The sequence below is a fragment of the Nematostella vectensis genome, chromosome 3, assembly GCF_932526225.1.
Source record: "Nematostella vectensis chromosome 3, jaNemVect1.1, whole genome shotgun sequence".
NCBI lineage: Eukaryota > Metazoa > Cnidaria > Anthozoa > Actiniaria > Edwardsiidae > Nematostella > Nematostella vectensis.
This window is the reverse complement of record NC_064036.1, coordinates 6,328,972-6,352,098: the sequence shown is the minus strand read 5'-3', so window position 1 is coordinate 6,352,098 and position 23,127 is coordinate 6,328,972. Positions and strand designations below refer to the sequence as shown.

General features: G+C 38.1%; 3 protein-coding genes across 6 annotated transcripts; 1 reads left to right on the top strand and 2 right to left on the bottom strand.

The window, feature by feature from the left end:
* LOC5506518 lies at positions 1–2,914 on the bottom strand. The gene is made up of 3 exons (XM_001627177.2): positions 2,749–2,914; positions 1,446–1,509; positions 1–856 (listed from the first exon to the last, which is right to left on the bottom strand). Exons 2-3 carry the CDS (start codon positions 1,495–1,497, stop codon positions 522–524), a joined length of 387 nt encoding a protein of 128 aa, XP_001627227.1. The 5' UTR covers positions 1,498–1,509; positions 2,749–2,914; the 3' UTR covers positions 1–521.
* A 525-nt stretch (positions 2,915–3,439) lies between these two features.
* Positions 3,440–21,249, bottom strand: LOC116614180. 4 transcript variants are annotated; one of them, XM_032374888.2, is made up of 5 exons: positions 21,117–21,249; positions 20,674–20,836; positions 5,586–5,684; positions 4,048–4,169; positions 3,440–3,936 (listed from the first exon to the last, which is right to left on the bottom strand). In XM_032374888.2, exons 3-5 carry the CDS (start codon positions 5,632–5,634, stop codon positions 3,706–3,708), a joined length of 402 nt encoding a protein of 133 aa, XP_032230779.1. In that variant the 5' UTR covers positions 5,635–5,684; positions 20,674–20,836; positions 21,117–21,249; the 3' UTR covers positions 3,440–3,705. The 4 variants fall into 4 exon arrangements, with proteins under 4 accessions (XP_032230779.1, XP_032230781.1, XP_032230782.2 ...); XM_032374890.2 differs by having other exon boundaries at positions 4,048–4,166; XM_032374891.2 differs by lacking the exons at positions 20,674–20,836; positions 21,117–21,249 and adding an exon at positions 14,914–15,059 and having other exon boundaries at positions 4,048–4,166.
* Positions 20,870–23,050, top strand: LOC5506515 (acetylserotonin O-methyltransferase). Its single transcript, XM_048725544.1, has 3 exons — positions 20,870–21,650; positions 22,145–22,420; positions 22,688–23,050. The coding sequence occupies exons 1-3, from the start codon at positions 21,080–21,082 to the stop codon at positions 22,915–22,917; spliced, it is 1,077 nt and encodes a 358-aa protein (XP_048581501.1). The 5' UTR covers positions 20,870–21,079; the 3' UTR covers positions 22,918–23,050.
* Positions 23,051–23,127: the final 77 nt, after the last annotated feature.

Sequence of the window (23,127 nt, the reverse complement as noted above, 5' to 3'; positions counted from 1 at the left end):
TTCTGGTAAAAACACTTTTAATCATTTTATCCTCTACGTATATGCTCTACTGTGACATACGGGACATACAAACATATCCATTACAAAAGTAGATGTATCCTACTTTTACAATCTAACAGAATGGTGGCATTAAAACTACTATATAAAATACTTTATTATCAAAACAACCCTTCCCTACATGCAATTGTCCTCGAACTTGCTAGTATGCAAATTCCGTTCCATACACAGCATCAATTTCTTTATGACTATATTGCCATTTTTAATGATTATGTGTAAGAGAATTTCTACAAATGGATCAAAGGATGCTGGAATGGTTTCACATTTTGCTTGAATCTAATTTTCTTATATGTGATATATCACGCTTTAAAGTGTTGCGTACAGAAAGAGACGAACATCACAACGACACTCCCACCCAGCCCTAGCAAGTCTTGACCTTTAGACTTATTATCACAGATAGATGGAGAATGTATCCTCGATTACCTTTCAAAGTAAACGTATTTCTAAAGACTTAACAAGCCAAGTCAAATGTTTCTGACAAAGAGGCAAGCCATTGCTGAGGCGAGTACAAAAAGGGTTACGCTGGCCGTTTTGCTTGGGGGCGCAGAGTTGCAGAATTTGGAATCACAGCAATAGACTTCGCAGTTGCTCCGGCCTGGATTGGCTCTGCAGTAGGCGTCCTGGTCCATACAATAAGCCTTGAGAACACATCCGCGCTTGAAGTAGGACTTGCCGCTTATTCTGTACATGATCTTGCCGCATTTGTAGCCCTGTTCGTAGCACTCCTTTTCCTCTCGCGCGTAGAAGCACCGGAAATCAGACTGATCACTTTCACAGTAGTGGCACTTAATGCTCTCGGCTGCAGAACAGATAGAATAGGCAATAAGTTGGTGCATTGTGTAGTATATGTATAAGTGGGTGTAGTATGATTACAAATAATAAACATATATAATAAACATTAACGTTCAAAACTTTAAAAAAAATCAAATGATGTGTCTACCTGCACGACCTCTCAGGTAACACTTAGGAAAAGCTTAAAGACTAATGGACGGGATTTCGTAATTAATGAAAGTTGTGAACATAATACTAAGCAAATAACCGAGAGGACACTCAAAAAGCATATTTTATTGTCTAGTTGCTGTCAAAACGCATCTATAATGTGTGCCAAGAAGTAAATCGCCCCAACATAGGCCAACATCGCTGGCGCCGCCTCTCTTGGTTGACGATATGAAAAGAAATGATGGCAAACTACTGGTAGTTTTGGTAGGCAATAAATGCTGGAAATTTTTCACCACTATACTATAAAATCATCCGCAATAGCAGTATCAGCATCGCTCAATTGCTGACAGAACAATCCTCGTTACATTTTGTGGCATGATTCAACAACGAAGAACAGAATGTTGGCACTAGCTGCTTGCACGAGGCTTTTCATCTCTTCAACCACTTACCTACTGGAAGCAACACGGCAAGAACCAGGATTGGTATAAGCACACACCTCATCTTGGTCTATATCTGCCGAGATTATAATAAGAAATGCGTGATGCAAAGTATGTTACATGTAATGGGCACTTTGTTATAAGCGGTGGAGTAGAATGACACCATTTTTAATGAAATGTCGTAAAAGAACTTGAGACGAGCAATGGCAGAGCTTGTATGATGTTAAAATCAAATTAATAGGGGATAAATGAACTATACTCTGGCTCGATCCAACCTGCCCTTTACTTGAGCGCATGGTACTGTTCTAGAGACGCATTGACTCGTATATTGTACAATAAGATTTCTGAGGACTAAAAAAGTACTGCTTTCATAGGATAGCTACAGTTGAACATAAGATGAAGGCATTAAGGTTGCACTTTACGAAGCATTTATACAATACGCATATGATATGGATGGATGCACAAGGTATCTGTGAGTCGCAAATTCATCACGGTAAATACACTGCATGCTCCCAACACGCACTTGCAGTTTTAAGGCTGTGCTTGTATTTTTGCGCACAACACTTAGTGTTTATGTTTTTGAATTCCCGCTCCTCATCTGATAGCATTTTATAACAGTTTTCCTTATTCTTTTTAGTTTGATTTTGCAAGAACTTGCGAAGAACCATTCGGTGGCGCATGGCGCGTTTTAGGTTTGTCACTAAAAACATTATATCTAACATAACAAACTTTCATTAAAAAACATTAAAACAGCAACACCAAAAAGAATTTTCCCTGTCTTAATCTTCCAATGTATTACCTGATAAAGGATTCGTGTTTTGGTCAATATTTGCATCACAAATTTGCAAATATATGCGTTTGCAAAAACGATGAGTTAAGCAGAAGACGATTCTGTACCCACACTTCGTATTTCAGTCGTTTAGGTAATCGGTTTCTTTGGATTCGAACATCATTGCAATGAGAATATTAAGAATGCGAGTAAATTGGGAGAGTGTCTTTTGCGAGTGTTTTTTTTTTTTTTTTTTGAATTGATAATTCATCTTCAGAACAGCAGTATTTTGCCTGCTGTTTTACGGTCGGGATAGCTCAACTATATAATGCAAATCACACTCAATCGCATAGCACAGTACATGATATGAAATCTATGCATCGCTTTTAGATACAATTGTTAATATCTATAAATACATTTCGTTTACAAAGTTTGTGAACTCTTTTCGGACCGTTATCAACGGTTATGTCATGCGTAAAAGACGCTCAAAAAGGCTCTTCTAAACCAATTCGATCATCGCTCAAACAACCACTTGGAGTAACTTACCGTCTATGTCGCTTTAGCTTAGTTCTGTCACAGGATTACAAGCAAGAATCGCTTTTCCAAGAAGGACGCGTTATCTTTTTGTCGTGACAAAACAAGCGAAACGAGGTATTCGCGCTGGGAGGGAGAAAACAATAGGAGGACTGGTAACGAGCTCTTTTACCGCCATAAGAGAATAACAACAAGAGAACAACAGCTTATATCACACCGAGAAATTTGCATCTTTATGAGTCACTGCTCATCCAGGCATCATGCATTTTTATTAATAACAAATTAAGTAAAGAATGTTGAATATAATTAATATAATGAGGCACATATATTATACCTGTTAACTCTCCCGCATTAGGCGGGAGTCTCAAGATTTTGGACCCCTTCTCCCGCTCCCGCGTTAAGCACCTAATCTCCCGCTTTTTAGCGATTTTTATCGCTTCCGAAAAAATTTTCTATAGAAAATCGTCATTTTGCCTTTTTTCTATTAAGATATTTGAAACAATAATTCCCTTGCGTAGCGCAATTTATCTAACAACCCCGTGAGATCTATAAGTGGATTTGTTCGTGGAGCTTTCTATACGGCAAACGCCTGCAAGGTTTAACCCACCCCTCCCCGCAAAAAAATGAATATACCCCACCCCTCCCCCAAAACATTTCTTAAGCCTTGAGATTTTCGGAGGTTGACAGGTATGATATATTTCGAGGCAATTATCAACATTTTATTTAATTAGTTGCAATCATAGCTGTAAAAAAAATCATATATTTTGTCTTATTTTGTGAACATAATTCAAAAAGTCCACCGATTCGCATTATTTATATGAAGACACGTATCTACTTAGACACAATACTTCTTGGTTGCACTTCACGCAAATGCTGAAAAAAAGACGTTTAACAAATAGTGCTGAGCATAGTTTAATTTTTTTACACAGTCAGTGAAAGCATGTTTACGAACTGACAATTCTGAATAATTTACGCAAAAAATTGAGCAGCCGTAAGCACTAGTGCCCATGCTCCGATGATAAGACCGCTGATCGCGATCCTTGAGCCTGCATTACAATGATCGCCTTTGCAGCAGGAAAATGAGCAAAACTGATTGTCACCCGTCAACTGGGTGCATTGTGGCAACGCTGCCTCGTTGCAGTGTTCTTCTTTCACACAATCTCGAACAAATCCGTAACCATTCCTTCCTCTAAACTCGGCCTGAAACAAAAGTACAAATATTAGTTTCGCAAAAGAATATTTCAAATTGTTTTATTAGAAGCTCTCACAAGGAACATAGAAAGTATTTGTATGTTCGAATTTGATACTAGCCTCGAGGCAGCGGTCCTTTCCCGCGGGACACAGAATCGGTTCCTGTTTAAGCACGCAATGTTTCATGGACCTGGCGCTCGCACAGCTGTAGCAGTAGAGGTCTTCAGAACGCTGCTGAGCTACTAAACACAATACATTTCATCATATTAGACAAGCAAGGCCAGAAAGTCCTTCTTAGCATTAGCGCAGACCAGTAAAAAAGTCAAAGGTCGGAAATCTAACCCAAACAGCATAAATAAGGGCAATTAGCAGATTTCAGATTGAAAAAGCACAAGTTCTGATTGGTTTGCTATTGGGATGAAATAGTCGTTGCTTCAAAAGCCTTTTAAATTTTGCAATCGGCAGAGAAAAAATGTGTTTGCAGGGAATTTTATTTCGAGAAATAAGGGGGGCACCTTGAAGTTCAAGCGACTTTATTTTCTTTTCCGTTTTTACATTAAATTGACGTTCACCAAACTGAAACAAGACCAGCATATTAAAACAAAACCAACACGTTGTCCCTTAGTGGCAGCTGCATTGCCTTTAAGTCAGTCTTAAACTAGTGTAAAAGCGTTCTTGTTCTCTCGGATATCTCAATATATGGTTTCTTATATCCATTTAATTTCGCGAAATCAAATTTTGCTCCAAAAGACAAGCGAGTTTGCCATCAAAAAAGGTCATGTGATTCCTTACAATTCCCGCACGTGCGCGCTATACCATCCTGGCTACGGGTCTGTTGGTGCGTCACGAGCTTGGGTTCAGGCCACCCCAACAATAAAGGAAAGACAGTACAAATTACATAATATGAAACTCTGATGGTTTCCTTGGTTATCTCATTGAAATTTATTCTAAAGGTTGGCCCATATAGGTGCCCAATTAAAAAGTGTGCATTAACATTGAAATGGCGTCTTAGTGTTATACAAGCTTAAGGCCTGGTTATACTAGGACTAGACATGTCGTGCTCCTAAATGTAAGTATCCCGTACTATTTTCGACAACACCCTATTCATTGGCCTTTGTAACGATAAATAGTTTCCAAATTTCTTCAGTAAAAAACGGTCCTGATTTTAAAAAAAACTGGCTATAGACCCTTAAAAATGCAAAGTAAATGGAAGTGGCTCTCTATGACATTTAATATGCATAATTTGCGTGCAATCTTTTTGAAGGCAGCGAACACCTGTTCACCTTTAGCCAGTTACCTTGTCAATTTTTTTATTTTATTATTAAACCGCTAAGTTAAACTACTAAATTAAATTCACTTTCGTTATTTTTTTCCCATTTTTTCCTTCTGATGTTTGTCTCCAGTTTGTGTCGGTTGATCTTCATTAATAAACAACACATTTTTCACGTTATCACTTTTGTTTAACCTTGTAAGATTGGGAAGTTTAAGGACAAAGTTGTGAAATGGTATGTAGAGGTGTGCAATACTCAAATTTGTGTCTTACAATCATTATAGTATTATCAGCCAAACAAACGAGTAGAAAACAATAACCCGGACGAATGACAAAGGAAGTCAAAAGCTCTGTAAAGCGCATAATAAACAAAATAAGCTACCCTTACCTGATAAATGAGCCGACAGGACAAACAGAACGAATGTAACGGACTTCATATTGCGGGCTGAAGTGCTTCTCAACACTCTCGAGCGAGGGAGAGCCTCGTCTATAACGACACAGTTTATGATGTATGGATACTTTGCTCGATAAACAATTTTTTCGATGCGGCAAGGTTAAACAGCTGCACAACACATTAACACCATATAAGGCTATAATAATATCAGGGCTGCTTCGGTAACTATTATCTCATTGCAAACGTAGAAAATGCTTTCTTTCCTACTGGGGTAAAATGTGTGTTAAAGAACTATGAAACGTTTTTATTGCGTCTAACGCTACAGCAAAAGTTTGAGTTAGTTGGTTGGAAACGATGGAGGAAGAATGAGGATGGAAATTATCTATTACGAAATTACTAAAGATTTTCATCAATCACGAATGAGGGTTCCTTAACTCTACTTTTGTACCTACCCACATACCAACATTACCTACCTTCCTGCGCAGGCGCGTATCAGTTTAGGGGTGGTGGGGTGCAGGGTACCATGTTGCTACTCACCCACCTCCCTACTTCACTGGTACCTGTATCTACAATTTACCTTACCTACATATCCATCCACCATCCACCTAACTCCCTACAGGCCAGCCGTGTACCCACCCTTATGTTACCTTAACTAAGTTATTTGAACGAAGTTGTATATGAAAAGGGTCGTGTTTTATAACAGGGCCGTAGCTGGGGGTGGGGCAGTAGGGGATGTGCCCCTCATTGTTTTCTTAATGTTACAACGATGCTATAGATATCTTTTCGTTCAGATTATTTATGTGCCCCTAGCATCAAACGCTTAATTTCCGGGTTTATACCAATATATATACATTCCCAGGAATAAGGGAAATTAGCCAGCGGTTTCTCTGGGCTCACATTTTGCTACGCCCGCGAGGAATAACAGCGGTATTACAAATAAAAACGATATTCCGGCCAGCACAGGGCTTCCCTTTTGTTGTTACACTAGAAGTTTTTAATCAGGTTGACTAAAATTCCCAATAAAAGTAGTATTAGCGGTATTTAAACGTGCAAGGGGCATCTCTGATTTGATACGTCCAATGATAATGGAAGTGCGGCAGTCTTGCTGAGGTTGGAAAACATTATATGCGCAAATTAAAAAAAAATGTATTTTAGAAAGGCTTTATAACAACGGTATTATAACAAAGCTCACAAATCTAATTTCTGATATTTATCAGATCTTATAACCTTAGAACTGCCATGTTGAACGTAGATTATTGCATCTCATGACTTGATTATATCAGATAATATCACAAGATTTACACATAGAAAGTCCATCTAATTACTGATATATATCAGATACTATAACTTTAGAACTGCTGTGTTGAACCTTGATTATTGCATCTCATGACAATATAATATAATATAATATCACATATATACTCGTTTTACAAACGTGACAGTCACAGTAGATTTTGTAGTCGAATATCCGATAATATCGAGGGGTCCAGCAGAGAGGACGACGGAATCTCTATAGATATCTAGTAGATTCTAATAAGATAATATCAGATAATATCACAATATCGAGGGGTAGAGCAGATGGAAGGAGAGGATCTAAATAGACATCTAGTAGATTCTAATAAGATAATCTCCGATAATATCACAATATTAGGGGTAGAGCAGATGGAAGGAGAGGATGTAAATAGACATCTAATAGATTCTAATAAGATAATCTCCGATTCTACTTCGCCATTGTTCAATAGTCGCTGCGAAGTCACGTGTGAGGGCGCGCGCGAAAGCAAGCAGGCAGTTTTTGCGTACGGATTCAAGCAGGCCGGTCAACGACCCGTTGACCACATCCGAAAAGCATAAACAATGGCAAAAGAAGAGGAATTCAACGACGAAATACTACAAGAAGAACCAGAGCGAGATGAAAATAGGCTTCTTCGCCAGTTATTGACAACTATGAACGCCAATATGTGCGAAATGAGCGAATCGCTCAGAGCTCTCAAACGTGGCGCTAATGGCGACCATAAGGCAGACCCTCCCAAAAAAGCCGCAAAGACGGCAAATACTGCTTCGAATGCGAAGCCAGAGGGGGTTTCTGACACTGCTAAAGATCTCCTAGACTTCAACAATAATGAGAGCAAGGCTGAAGAGCCTAAAGAACAGCATTCCATTCACGAATCGCTGTTAGATGACCTTGCTAAATCGCTCGACACGAAGGAGCGAACGGCAGAGCCTGTGAATCAAAAATTGGCTGACGTGGCCAACAAAAGCTGGCTTAAGAAGCTAAGCGAAGGACACAGCAGACAAATACCTGCGTCCTAATAACTGTAGCCATGTTGTGGTCCCCAAAGTGAAGCTTCAAAAAAGAGTGGTGCGAGTTATTTCTGGAAAGTAATTTCTTGATCACACTGACCCTTTATTCAAAGATCTTAAAATTATTAAATTTGACTGTATTTATTTATTGCATATTGGTATGTTAATGTTTCAATTCAAATTCGGTGTTTTGCCGATATCTTTTAACAGTATGTTTTATCTAAACAGTCAAATTCATAATTATAATACCAGAAGCGCATCACTCTTTCATATTCCTAAGTGTAGAACAAATGTAAGAAAATTTGGCGTACGTTTTCAAGGACCTAAATTCTTCAACTCCCTGGAAAAATCTATTCAAACTGCTTCCACGTTTTCTTCTTTTGTTTCTCGGCTTAAATTGTTTTTAGTTGCTGCTTAATTATTATTTGTTTCTCGTTTTTGTTTCAACTCCCTTTTTTTTCTATTGTATTTGTGCCCCTAGCTGTGTGTGTGTATTTTTTTTATATATAATTACATATTTCAATATTGAGTAGACGCCATGAACTTTTAGAAATATTAAGCTATTAAGAGCAGACGGGGATGACCATCTCGTATAAGCCTTTGGCTTTTTATGGTCTTCCCTGCCACCTAGTATTATTTTAGAAAATTATGTATAATGCAGCTTATTTGAACAGTGTGGCGAAAAATAAATAAACTGAAATAAACTGAAATTGGGAAAATTAACACGACAAGTAAAAACAAAGGATGTCAAATTTTCCCGCCTTCAAACCAACATAACCAAGGCTGGCCTTGCTTAAATTGTCAGCCAAAGCTGACAAAGAGATTCTCGCAGAGTTGGGAAACCTTTTAACTCTTTCGGCGGATGCTCTGACAATTTTAGGGCATGCCAGTTTTGAGCTGTTTCAGCTTCGACGAGATGACATAAAGCCTCACCTTAACAAGGAATATGGCGACCTGTGTGCCGCAAGTGTACCGGTGACAAAGTGGTTGTTTGGGGATGATTTACAAACCAAACTAACTCACATTCGAGCTGCTAACAAAATTGGAAATACTGCCAGTGTTTCTACATTCCACAGACAAACAGCAGGTTTAACAACAGACCTAATAACAGGAATTTTTTAGCCCGAGCACCGCCGGCTCAGGGTCGGCAGAACTGGCAGAACAACAAAGGCAAGTCGCCATTCATCCCACGCGCGAAACAGCGCACGGATCAACAACAAAGGAATTAGATTCCGTAGATGTTGTTTTACAGTCGGCTAAGGTGAGCGAATTTGAGTCCCTTGTACCTGTCGATGTATACAGGCTTAAAGCCAAAAATTTTCTAGCGGGCCAACTTCCATTTTATATTAATGTGTGGAAAACACTTACCTCTGACCCAGAAATTTTGGAAACTGTGGCGGGACAGCACATCGATTTTACCACAATTCCTGAACAAACTAATCCCCCTTTTCAGCCAACATGGCATGAAAGTGAGGCAGAGTTAATAGACACAGAGGTGCACAACCTTGTCGCATCAGGTGTCATAGTAGAGACTAGTCACGAACAGGGTGAATTTATCTCCCCTATCTTTTTGCGACCCAAATCAGATGGTTCGAAACGCATGATACTCAATCTAAAACAATTAAACAAATTTGTGACTTGACACCATTTTAAAATGGACACTATCTCTACAGCAATTGACATGATGAAACCTGACTGTTACATGTGCTCAGTGGACTGAGCCTATTATATTATTAACATCAAACATTTCTTAAGTTTTCTTGGCGTGGTAAACTTTACCAGTACACATGTTTTCCAAATGGCCTGGCTTTTTGCCCTAGAAAAGTTCTGGGGCTGATGACTTCTAGCTTTCCAGGCATACTTTATGGCCCATTACACTACCGATATCTTGAGATGGACAAAACACAGGCCCTTAAAACTAACAAGGGTAATTTTGACAGCCATATGAGCTTATCACCAGAGGCAATAGAAGATTTTAATTGGTGGATATGTTCAGTTGAGAACGAATGTAAACCAGTCCGCCATGGGGAGATACAACTTATTATGGCTACTGATGCTTCAAAAAAGGGGTGGGGGTGCACAGTGCAGGATACTCCCTCGGGCGTAACTGGACCCTATCTGAAGCAGAATACCACATAAACTACCTTGAGATCAAGGCAGTCTCTTTGGCTTTACAAGCATTCTCACATATTGTCTCTCACACAATGTGTAAAAATTTTTGTTGATAATACAATTGCTGTAGCGTGTATCAACCAAATGGGAACCTGCCATTCTAGAGAGATAAATGCACTTGTGATACAAATTTGGACTTGGTGCATTGAACATGCTACCTGGATAACGGTCGCTCATATTCCCGGAAAAGAAAATATTACTGCAGATAGCGAGTCTAGAAAGCAAAGAAGGGAAACAGAGTGGGCTTTAGACACTGACATATATACAGCCACAGTGGCTAAACTTCAGATAAAGCCTGACATTGATCTATTTGCATCAAGGCTTAATTTTAAATGCAGAGTCTATATCTCATATCAACCTGACCCAGGGGCATATGCTGTGAATGCATTTCATACCTCCTGGAAAAAACCTGTGTTTTTATGCATTTCCCCCATTCAGCATTATTCAGAAAGTTCTGGGTAAAATTTTAGAGGACCAGGCAACTGGTATCCTAGTTGCCCCTCATTGGCCGACCCAACCATGGTGGCCATTTCTTGCAAGTTTACTTATAGAACCACCTATTATTTTACCCAGAAAGAAGAACACCCTGTACTTACCACCCAGTCCAGAGCTGAGACATCCACTCCACAAGACCCTACAGTTGTTGGCTTGCCCCTTGTCAGGGAACTGCACACAAGTCAAGGCCTTTCAGCATCAGCTTCCGAAGTTATCCTCCAGGGATGGAGGTCAGGAACACAGAAACAGTATCACTCATATCTCAAACGGTGGAATGTTTACTGTAGTCAACGGAAGATTAATCCACTTTCGGCATTTGTGATTGATGGACTGAACTTCCTGGGTGTCTTGTACGAGGAACAGCAACAATACAGTGCTATCAATGCAGCTCGTTCAGCACTATCTTCAGTTATATTCCCACCTGAAGGTGGTACTTTTTTAACAAACCCATTGGTCACAAGATTTGTCAGAGGAGTATATAATGCACGCCCAACATTCCCTAGATATAAGGAAATATGGGATGTTGCTCTTGTTCTCAGTTACCTGAAGATCCTACACCCTCAAGACAAAATAACCCTTATGGAACTGACAATGAAGACTACAATGTTAATTGCCTTATTGTCGGGCCAGCGTTGCCAAACTCTACATGCATTGGATATACCCACAATGGACTTAACAGATAAACATTGTATATTTTACATACAGGAACTTTTGAAATCCTCAATGCCTTCCAAACACTTCGGACGCCTGGAACTTAAAGCGTATGAGAATGACAAGCGATTATGTGTTGTTACTATCATCAAAGAATATGTTGAAAGAACAAAGTTGTTGAGGGGCAACGACTCTCGCTTCCTTATAAGCTTTCAAAAGCCCCATAAGCGAATTTCCACTGACACTATCGGTCGATGGCTTAACAAAGTTCTTGCAAAGTCTGGTATCAACATCAATAAGTACAGTGACCACAGTACACGTTCTGCATCAATGTCAGCTGGGAAAACTGCAAACATATCCATAAGACCATAATGGATGCCGCAGGATGGTCTAATGTAGGAACTTTCAGAACATACTATGACTAACCAATAACCCAAGAGCCAGATAATTTTGGTGTTAACCTGTTACATGCAGTGGGCTCTGATGTTTAATGTGATAATAAAAACCTTACTGAGAATTGCTCATGACCATTTGCTTTAAAATCTCACACGTGACTTCGCAGCGACTATTGACCAATGGCGAAGTACAATTTAGAAATTAAACAAGACTTACCTGTAAGGTGAAGTTTGATTGTAATTCTACGATATTGGGCAGGAGCTATTGGGCAGGAGCGAAGAAGTCACGTGCCCTCCCTTTTTTATTTATACAAATATTGTACCCTACCCTATCCATTATAATCATAAATGGCCATTCGCAACTTTAAATATTGCCTGCTTGCTTTCGCGCGCACTTTCACACGTGACTTCTCCGCTCCTGCCCAATAGCTCGTAGAATATTATAAGATATTCTACACAATAAAACCAGTCGGATATTTTACCTAAACGTTGAGCAGAACTCAGCAAGAAGTTTGTTAAAAACTGATTAACCTGATAGTCAAAATGCCTGGCACATGTTACAGGTTCACATTGTATTATCCGACATTTGTCCTCCCAATTAAGATTCTCTAGTTCTTCATTCGTATATTGCCTATTATCAACAAGCTGACCAAGTATTGTGAGTAAATGAATCCATTGTGTCTCTGCTGAGGAGAAACTAAAGAACAGTGTTGCAGGACCTAGCTGTCTTATCATCGCAAACAAGTCTTTCTTAGCTTTCTCAAAATACGGTGGAGAACCGCGTTAAGCATTTAGGAATCTGTATCCTTCATCATGACGTATTAACCTGTCTAATGCCCTTTGCTGCTTCAGTTGTCCTGCACTTAAATTCTTACTATTTTCTTTGCATTTTTTAAAAGCAACATGCGACTTTCCTAAAAGAATTTTCATCTGTAGTTTTTTTGCTTTGTAAAAAATATTTTCAACACATATTGCAGCTCATCTATCTGACCTCCTCAATTCTGATTTGCATATATCACTATAATTAACTAATCGCTGCTCAGTTTCTGGACGTGCTTGTCCAAGAAATATACCAGGATATGCCAATTCTTCACAATTTTTATCTCTAAAAACACTCAAAGGTGTATTGCCTTCATCTGGAGCAATATTGAGAATATTTTGTCTTTCATTATCTTCTAAAAAACTCGGTTGCTGTGAACAAAGTATCCATAATGCCTGCAAGTATTTGTGCTTCATCATTGAATTAATCTTGGTTGTCAAATATATCAGAATGAATATCATTATCTCCACTTTGTTTGAAAAACTCTAACTGTGATGTATTATTTGTATCATTGTCATCACTTTCAATTAATGTAATTTCTGACCTGTATTTATCAATCCAGTCATTATCAAATACTACACCCTCATCTTTGTATAGAGAACTATTTTCAATTAACCATTTTAGTGCTTGAACTACCTTATGTGGTCTAACATTTAATGATAATGCAGCACTTTTGTATTGAAGTTTTCGTTTTAAATTGATTTTTATTGTACTAGCTTCACTTTGTAGCTGTGGTAATATGCTCACTGTATTAGTTACATTGGCAGGTACATTTACAAAATTGCCATGTATCTTAAGTTTTTTACCTCTTGGAGCTTGCATTAATTTTTGGAATGCTATTCTAGGAGCTAGTAATCTACATTCTAACTCGTTGAGATCAAAGAAATCTGGTTTGTCTGGAAACACCATACCATTAGCTACCGCACATGGTGGAATTTTATTTTTAATTAAATGGCTACGACATGTTTTACAAATCCGTTATCAACACTCTTCTTATTATAAAGATATTTATCAATATTAGGATTGGAATGCCTGAGTGTAACAACATTACTCACACTATGCTTATACCACATCTGATCACAACATGTACAAATATATAGTGCACCTTGGTTCACTGCATCATGGAATTTCTTAATTGATGATTCAATGGAGAAATTAGATGCTTTATAATTTTTTTTTTTCATTATGCTTATTACTTTTCTCTTGAGCTTTTCTTCTATAATTTCTTAAGTACTGATTATGCTTCCCCTTTTTCTCTGGTGTTAAAGATGCTCTATAATTTCTCTGGTATTCATTACGTTTTTTTTTTCTCTAGTGTTGCTGTTGCTCTTTTTTCTGGTGATGCTGTTGATGCCCTAAAACTTGTCTGGTACTCATTTTGTTTTTCTCTTTTCTCTGGATCTTTCATAGTTTTTCTGTTATGCCTGAGAGTGACATTTGAACAGTTTTGACTATTAGCCAGGTCAGATGTACAAGATATATTATCTGATCTGTTTGCTATTTCATTAACAATGTATTCACTTGTATTACCATGATGAATTGAAACTGCAGGACACGTTGAGACATAATGCATCTCCCCTACATGTCCTATAAATATTGATCTCACATTTTGTAATAAATTATGACTTGCAGATTCAATAAATGATAATTCTCCAAAATTTTGACTTGATTCTATGATGTTTATCTTTAAGTTCATTGCATCAGCCACTGCTTGTATTATAATATTATCAGCCCATGTGCCTTCAAGAGACATATTAGATAAATACTGTGACCAAGGCATAACTACTACACTTTCTATGAATCGTTCAGGATTTTCTGTCAAATACCTAACCCCTATAGCTCTGATCTCAGTATGTGTCACCATATAGCTGATGCGATATTGACTTGAAAAAACAATCACCCCACCACCAACATCTAATGGCCTTAACCCATATCTTAATAATCTATAGCGTAATACAAAATTAGGGTTACTTAATGAAAACCCTGTAGTTAAGGTTGTATTATCTGTGTTTGGACCAGGATTCAATTCTATGTCACCAGATAGTAAAATATTTCCCTTCGATAAATCACTGCTGCTTTTTTTATTGTCATAAAGTAGTAAATATAGGAACTGTTTTGTCTATTAACGTATCTCAACTTCCACTGCTTGTAATTTGCAGTAATATTATATAAAACAGATGAAATAGGTGCAATTCTTTGAAGTAATTTCTTTTACTTTCTTCTTAGTTTTCTTTTCTTGAGTAAATGCAGAATTTTTTCTAATGATATTCTAGATGGTTCTCTATCTCTTATTCTCCGAATTCGTTTGGAACTTGATCGAGATTGTCTATGTGCTATTGATGGCAATCGGCTAGAGTTTGATTTATAAGTAAGCTTATGCAGACTATTTACAGCACTAGTCGTACATGTGGTTTCAAGCTCTCTAGAACCAGGCACAGCCTTCTTGGACGCACTTCGAGGAAAAAATGCTTTCGTTGCTTGTACATACCTTGTGCCATAACATATCTGGGTTGACAGTCTATCTCTGTGTTGAGTTCAGTTTTAGCTCCCAGAAGGGAATAGTTTTTGCACTCCCTAAGGAGTTCAGTTTTTTAAAACCGCACTCGTATCAGCAGAACAACAACGCTTCCCCAATGGCGGCCGATCAATGAACAAGAACCTGGCGTTATTTAACTCTTTTCAAGAGTTATATTCCCCTCGGGGAGCTATGATTCCCATACTGGGAGCTAATAAACTCCTTAGGGAGTGCAAAAACTTTTCCCTTATGGGAGCTATAACTGAACTCCTTAGGGAGTGCAAAAACTATTCCCTTCTGGGAGCTAAAACATCAGCTATATGGTGACCCATACTGAGATCAGAGCTATAGGGGTTAGGTATTTGACAGAAAATCCTGAACGATTCATAGAAAGTGTAGTAGTTATGCCTTGGTCACAGTTCCACAGTTCCAACCTGGCGTATTAAAATACGGAAGCCCATGAGGGCCACTCAAGGTTTTCGTTAACAACATCTCACCTTTCGGTCACGACTTTGAACTATTTGCGTCACGACAACTCACTTTGAGTGTCACGACAAAGCACTATTTGATTATCGCTTAAAACATTGCAGGTTTAGTTCACAATATCGCACTTTGTGTCTCAAAACATCGCACTTTGTGTCTTAAAAAACTCATCATTTTGCCTTTGCTTAAAACATTTCAGTATATCGTTCACGACATTCAACTTTGTGCTTATAACATAGCACTATTTGTCTATTGCATAAAATATTTGACTTTGTGCTTTATAACATGGGACTGTGTCTTAAAAAACCTAGCGATTTGCCGAATGCCCAAATTATTTCAGGTTTTGTCTATTGCATAAAATATTCAACTTTGTGTCTAAAAAAATCTCGCGATTTGCCGAATGCGCAGATCATTCCAGTTTTTGTCTGTGCATTAAATATTTAACTTTGTGCTTCATAACATGGGACTTTGTGTCTTAAAAAATCTCGCGATTTACCGAATGCGCAAATCATTTCAGGTTTTGTCTATTGCATATAATATTTAATTTTGTGCTTCATAACATGGTACTTTGTGTCTTAAAAAATCTCGCGATTTTCCGAATGCGCAAATCATTCCAGTTTTTGTCTGTGCATAAAATATTTGACTTTGTGCTTCATAACACGGTACTTCGTGTCTTAAAAAATATCGCGATTTGCCAAATGGCCAAATTATTTCAGTTTTTGTCTATGCATAAAATATTTAACTTTGTGCTTTAGAACTTCATTTCACAAATTTGAAGAGAATTATCAAATAACTGGATTCTATACAAATGCACTGTGAGCTCCCTACAAGGACTAAAAACTAAACAGAACTTCAGGATAGGCCGAGGAAAAGGATCCTTAGCGATACGGGATCAAAGGCTGAACTGGTTGAGTGCTCGCTCGAGCTTTATTCAGTGTTCTACAGACGCAGGTACCTCTAGCTCGCCTTCGGGACTAAGGCCCCAATGATAATACATCGGAAGCCTCTCCTCCAAACGATAAATCACGGCATTTGACTTTGTTTATAACTTAGGCGGCTCATCGTATTAATACTAAGAATATCTAACTTTTTTGACAATCATTTACAGCATTCCATAATATCTTAGGCAACGACTCACAATAGGTCGCAATGCTGAACTTTTTGCTTTGTCTTATCAACAATGCTATTTATTTCACTGAGCTTTATGGCTTATAATCTTGGTTTAATATTTATATTTACATATATATCTCAATTTAAGCTCAGGTTTTCGCAATTACGTTTCTAGTCTATTCTCAAAGCATGCTGGTCTATGTAGAAAAAAACTCACTTTTTGCAAACGCACTTTGTGCTTCACGAGATTGCACTTTTTGCGTTACGACATTGGACTTTTTGCACAACGACATGTGACTATTTGTCACACACGATTGGATGTTTAGGCTTGCGTCATGGCACATTATGCAAATCGCCAACAACATCTGACTCTATGTCTATTGCATAAAATATTCAACTTTGTGTCTAAAAAAATCTCGCGATTTGCCGAATGCGCAGATCATTCCAGTTTTTGTCTGTGCATTAAATATTTAACTTTGTGCTTCATAACATGGTACTTTGCCGGCGGCAAATCGCGATATTTTTTAAGACACGAAATACCATGTTATAAAGCACAAAGTTAAATATTTTATGCAATAGACAAAACCTGAAATGATTTGCGCATTCGGTAAATCGCGAGATTTTTTTAGACACAAAGTTGAATATTTTATGCAATAGACAAAAACTGAAATGTTTTGAAGCAAATTGTCTCATGTCGTGACGCCAAGAGTCAGATGTTGTTGGCGATTTGCATAATGTGCCATGACTCTATGTCTATTGCATAAAATATTCAACTTTGTGTCTAAAAAAATCTCGCGATTTGCCGAATGCGCAGATCATTCCAGTTTTTGTCTGTGCATTAAATATTTAACTTTGTGCTTCATAACATGGTACTTTGCCGGCGGCAAATCGCGATATTTTTTAAGACACGAAGCACCATGTTATAAAGCACAAAGTTAAATATTTTATGCAATAGACAAAACCTGAAATGATTTGCGCATTCGGTAAATCGCGAGATTTTTTAAGACACAAAGTTGAATATTTTATGCAATAGACAAAAACTGAAATGTTTTGAAGCAAATTGTCTCATGTCGTGACGCCAAGAGTCAGATGTTGTTGGCGATTTGCATAATGTGCCATGAGGCAAGCCTAAACATCCAATCGTGTGTGACAAATAGTCACATGTCGTTGTGCAAAAAGTCCAATGTCGTAACGCAAAAAGTGCAATCTCGTGAAGCACAAAGTGCGTTTGCAAAAAGTGAGTTTTTTTCTACATAGACCAGCATGCTTTGCGAATAGACTAGAAACGTAATTGCGAAAACCTGAGCTTAAATTGAGATATATATGTAAATATAAATATTAAACCAAGATTATAAGCCATAAAGCTCAGTGAAATAAATAGCATTGTTGATAAGACAAAGCAAAAAGTTCAGCATTGCGACCTATTGTGAGTCGTTGCCTAAGATATTATGGAATGCTGTAAATGATTGTCAAAAAAGTTAGATATTCTTAGTATTAATACGATGAGCCGCCTAAGTTATAAACAAAGTCAAATGCAGTGATTTATCGTTTGGAGGAGAGGCTTCCGATGTATTATCATTGGGGCCTTAGTCCCGAAGGCGAGCTAGAGGTACCTGCATCTGTAGAACACTAAATAAAGCTCGAGCGAGCTCTCAACCAGTTCAGCCTTTAATCCCAAAGTACCATGTTATAAAGCACAAAGTTAAATATTTTATGCATAGACAAAAACTGAAATTATTTGGCCATTCGGCAAATCGCGATATTTTTCAAGACACAAGGTACCATGTTATAAAGCACAAAGTTAAATATTTTATGCAATAGACAAAACCTGAAATTATTTGCGCATTCGGTAAATCGCGAGATTTTTTAAGACACAAAGTTGAATATTTTATGAAATAGACAAAAACTGAAATGTTTTAAAGCAAATTGTCTCATGTCGTGACGCCAAGAGTCAGATGTTGTTGGCGATTTGCATAATGTGCCATGACGCAAGCCTAAACATCCAATCGTGTGTGACAAATAGTCACATGTCGTTGTGCAAAAAGTCCAATGTCGTAACGCAAAAAGTGCAATCTCGTGAAGCACAAAGTGCGTTTGCAAAAAGTGAGTTTTTTTTCTACATAGACCAGCATGCTTTGCGAATAGACTAGAAACGTAATTGCGAAAACCTGAGCTTAAATTGAGATATATATGTAAATATAAATATTAAACCAAGATTATAAGCCATAAAGCTCAGTGAAATAAATAGCATTGTTGATAAGACAAAGCAAAAAGTTCAGCATTGCGACCTATTGTGAGTCGTTGCCTAAAATATTATGGAATGCTGTAAATGATTGTCAAAAAAGTTAGATATTCTTAGTATTAATACGATGAGCCGCCTAAGTTATAAACAAAGTCAAATGCCGTGATTTATCGTTTGGAGGAGAGGCTTCCGATGTATTATCATTGGGGCCTTAGTCCCGAAGGCGAGCTAGAGGTACCTGCGTCTGTAGAACACTGAATAAAGCTCGAGCGAGCTCTCAACCAGTTCAGCCTTTAATCCCAAAGTACCATGTTATAAAGCACAAAGTTAAATATTTTATGCATAGACAAAAACTGAAATTATTTGGCCATTCGGCAAATCGCGATATTTTTCAAGACACAAGGTACCATGTTATAAAGCACAAAGTTAAATATTTTATGCAATAGACAAAACCTGAAATTATTTGCGCATTCGGTAAATCGCGAGATTTTTTAAGACACAAAGTTAAATATTTTATGAAATAGACAAAAACTGAAATGTTTTAAAGCAAATTGTCTCATGTCGTGACGCCAAGAGTCAGATGTTGTTGGCGATTTGCATAATGTGCCATGACGCAAGCCTAAACATCCAATCGTGTGTGACAAATAGTCACATGTCGTTGTGCAAAAAGTCCAATGTCGTAACGCAAAAAGTGCAATCTCGTGAAGCACAAAGTGCGTTTGCAAAAAGTGAGTTTTTTTTCTACATAGACCAGCATGCTTTGCGAATAGACTAGAAACGTAATTGCGAAAACCTGAGCTTAAATTGAGATATATATGTAAATATAAATATTAAACCAAGATTATAAGCCATAAAGCTCAGTGAAATAAATAGCATTGTTGATAAGACAAAGCAAAAAGTTCAGCATTGCGACCTATTGTGAGTCGTTGCCTAAAATATTATGGAATGCTGTAAATGATTGTCAAAAAAGTTAGATATTCTTAGTATTAATACGATGAGCCGCCTAAGTTGTAAACAAAGTCAAATGCAGTGATTTATCGTTTGGAGGAGAGGCTTCCGATGTAGAGTTATCATTGGGGCCGTAGTCCCGAAGGCGAGCTAGAGGTACCTGCGTCTGTAGAACACTGAATAAAGCTCGAGCGAGCTCTCAACCAGTTCAGCCTTTGATCCCAAAGTACCATGTTATAAAGCACAAAGTTAAATATTTTATGCATACACAAAAACTGAAATTATTTGGCCATTCGGCAAATCGCGATATTTTTCAAGACACAAAGTACCATGTTATAAAGCACAAAGTTAAATATTTTATGCAATAGACAAAACCTGAAATGATTTGCGCATTCGGTAAATCGCGAGATTTTTAAAGACACAAAGTACCATGTTAAGTTAAATATTTTATGCAATAGACAAAATCTGAAATGATTTGCGCATTCGGCAAATCGCGAGATTTTTTAAGACACAAAGTCCCATGTTATAAAGCACAAAGTCAAATATTTTATGCAATAGACAAATAGTGCTATGTTATAAGCACAAAGTTGAATGTCGTGAACGATATACTGAAATGTTTTAAGCAAAGAAAAATGATGAGTTTTTTAAGACACAAAGTGCGATGTTTTGAGACACAAAGTGCGATATGGTGAACTAAATCTGCAATGTTTTAAGCGATAATAAAATAGTGCTTTGTCGTGACAATCAAAGTGAGTTGTCGTGACGCAAATAGTTCAAAGTCGTGACCGAAAGGTGAGATGTTGTTAACGAAAACCTTGAGTGGCCCTCATGGGCTTCCGTAGTTTTATTCGCACTTAAGCCACATAAACTGCGGGTAATCTTGAAAATATCCCTGGTAAGAAATGATTCAGAAATGCGTAGAAAACTGGTCATGATATGAATTAACTTACCATGGAGTCAGCAATGATCTGGTCTGGTCAGAGAGAGCACATGGAAGATCGTATGACGACACGTGCACTCGATAAGAAGTCGGCCTCGAATTCGTAACACGATGATGGTCACTGAAGACCGTCGGCCATAACCGAACGTAAAGATCCGTACAATCGAAGGATCCTAAATGATCCAAAACCGCGAACATAAGACAAATTAATAATAAAAACACTCAACAACAATTCACTTAGCTTTATAGGGAAATTCTTCATGAAAATACACCGGTTCACAATTGTGTGCCGATTCACAACCGAACCGACTTCGATTTATTCCCGAATATCACTCTATCATCAACCCGATAGCATTACAGCTTCGCACATCTTCCATGAGAGAAGCTGCAAAAACACTTAGCTTTCTCATTGTGAAATGGCAGAATTAACAAGTACTCTCGGTACAATCATACCTACATCCCTTTCAGATATTTTCCATGGATTTGTTAAATCAAATGTATTGTTCACCGCCTGTGAATTAGGTATATTTGACGTACTGTGCGATAAGCATTCGGCAGAACATGTGGCAGAAAATGTTAAACCAAGCTGCAAAACTGGCTCAACTCGTCGACTTCTTGACACACTTGTAGCTATGCAATTACTTGTCAAAGAAATGGACAGCGACCCGCCTGTCTACTTCAATAGCCAAACTGCAGAGGCATTTCTTACTAGGAAAAGTCCCAAGTCTCTCATAAGCTACTTTGAATTCCTTCACGCCACCACTTACAAGCTATTTGACAACCTGAAACATGCGGTTGTCGAGGAGGAGCCACAATGGCAACGAGCCTTCGATCAGCCGGCTTCAGAAATTTACAAAATATTGCATTCCAATAAAGAAAAGCTGATGCGTATCTACTCGAGATTTGATTGCGTTCACCGATTGGAAGCACCTGGGGTGATGTCTGCGTTTGACTTGAACCCTTTTAAACACATGTGTGACCTTGGAGGTAAGAAAGGGAAAGTCCACTTCGGGTAATCTGGCAAAGTTATACAAATTCCTCCAACATAAAGAATTGGTACCTTTTTAGAAAGGCACCAAAAAAAAAAAAAACATTAAGAGGAAAAAAAGATTAAGATGGAGTGAGCGGAGGGGGGTCATAAGAAGAAATGCATTAGGGGTCTGGTAATCTAAAACAATTAAAAGACGGAATAAATAAATAAAGCGGAATTTCGACCAGCCCTTCCTTTATGATAAAAAGTTATCCGTCCCTAAGCGCGAAAATAAATGTAGTGCGAAAGCTTATGCGTTGACATCATCAGGCTACATTCAAAAGCCGTTCTTTATGTGTAACATTGCTGTTCCAAATGAAAGTGTTCACGTGAACAGAGTCGATTGTTTAATACCCAGTAGAACGAGCGGCTTTTGAACGTTGCTTTTATTAATTTGTTATACTGTATACACAAGCAATTTAGAAAATATTCAATCATTTGTGTTTTTCAGGAGGAACTGGCTGTTTTTCATACGAGGCGTGCAAGCAGTATCCTGCATTAAAAATCACGATTTACGAAATGCAGCCAATCTTAGATGTCGCGCCTGCTTTCAAGCCAACCATCGCTGATTGCCCTAACCAATCAAACGTCACCTACGTAGCGGGAGACTTTTTTAAAGACCCACTTCCGGTTGCTGACCTGTATTTTCTGGCCCATGTTCTCCACAATTGGGCAGAAGAAAAGGTTGACTTGCTACTTAGCAAAGTTTTTGCAGTGCTGCCACCAGGCAAGTGTCTCTTGGGGTTACTTGCTTCAGCGAGTGTTGATGTGTGGTAAACCCATGGGTGGGGATTATAATGGAATTGGGATTGTTGGTGCTTCATTTTCCATCATGTCGATAAGGAAAAGAACGCTGTGTGACTGTTCTAAGAGTGTTTCGAGCAAACAACATTGTAATCTGCTAAAATATTACATTTTGACTAACCCTAGAATGGTAGCTTTGGAGATTCTCCAACTCTCTATTCTTTTTTAATATCATTGTTTGACCTACAAGGTGGAGGTATACTTCTTGGGGAAGTTCTCCTTCCCGTTGACGAGCCGAATCCACAGCTCTCTGCACTCTTCATGGACCTCAGCATGCTAGTGACCTGCGAGTCAGGGGCACGTGACCGTTCGGGCCCCGAGTACAAACGATTACTGGAGAGACATGGATTTCAAGACGTGCGGATGAAATCCTTGCCAGGCGCCAAAACGACCGATGCTGTTTTCGCCCGGAAACCTTAAAATCGCCACAGCGCGACGGCACTTATACTTTACCATACGTAATTTTCTACGACAGCTTGTGAACAAAATTACAAAATATCCGCTTTGGCATTGAACAAAATAGAAGTAGTAAAAAGTCTAAGTTAATTCTGTAGAAAATTTCTGATACATTTCTTAGACTGCCTAAAATCTCATCCGTACCTATACCACAAATCTCCATGACATTGACCT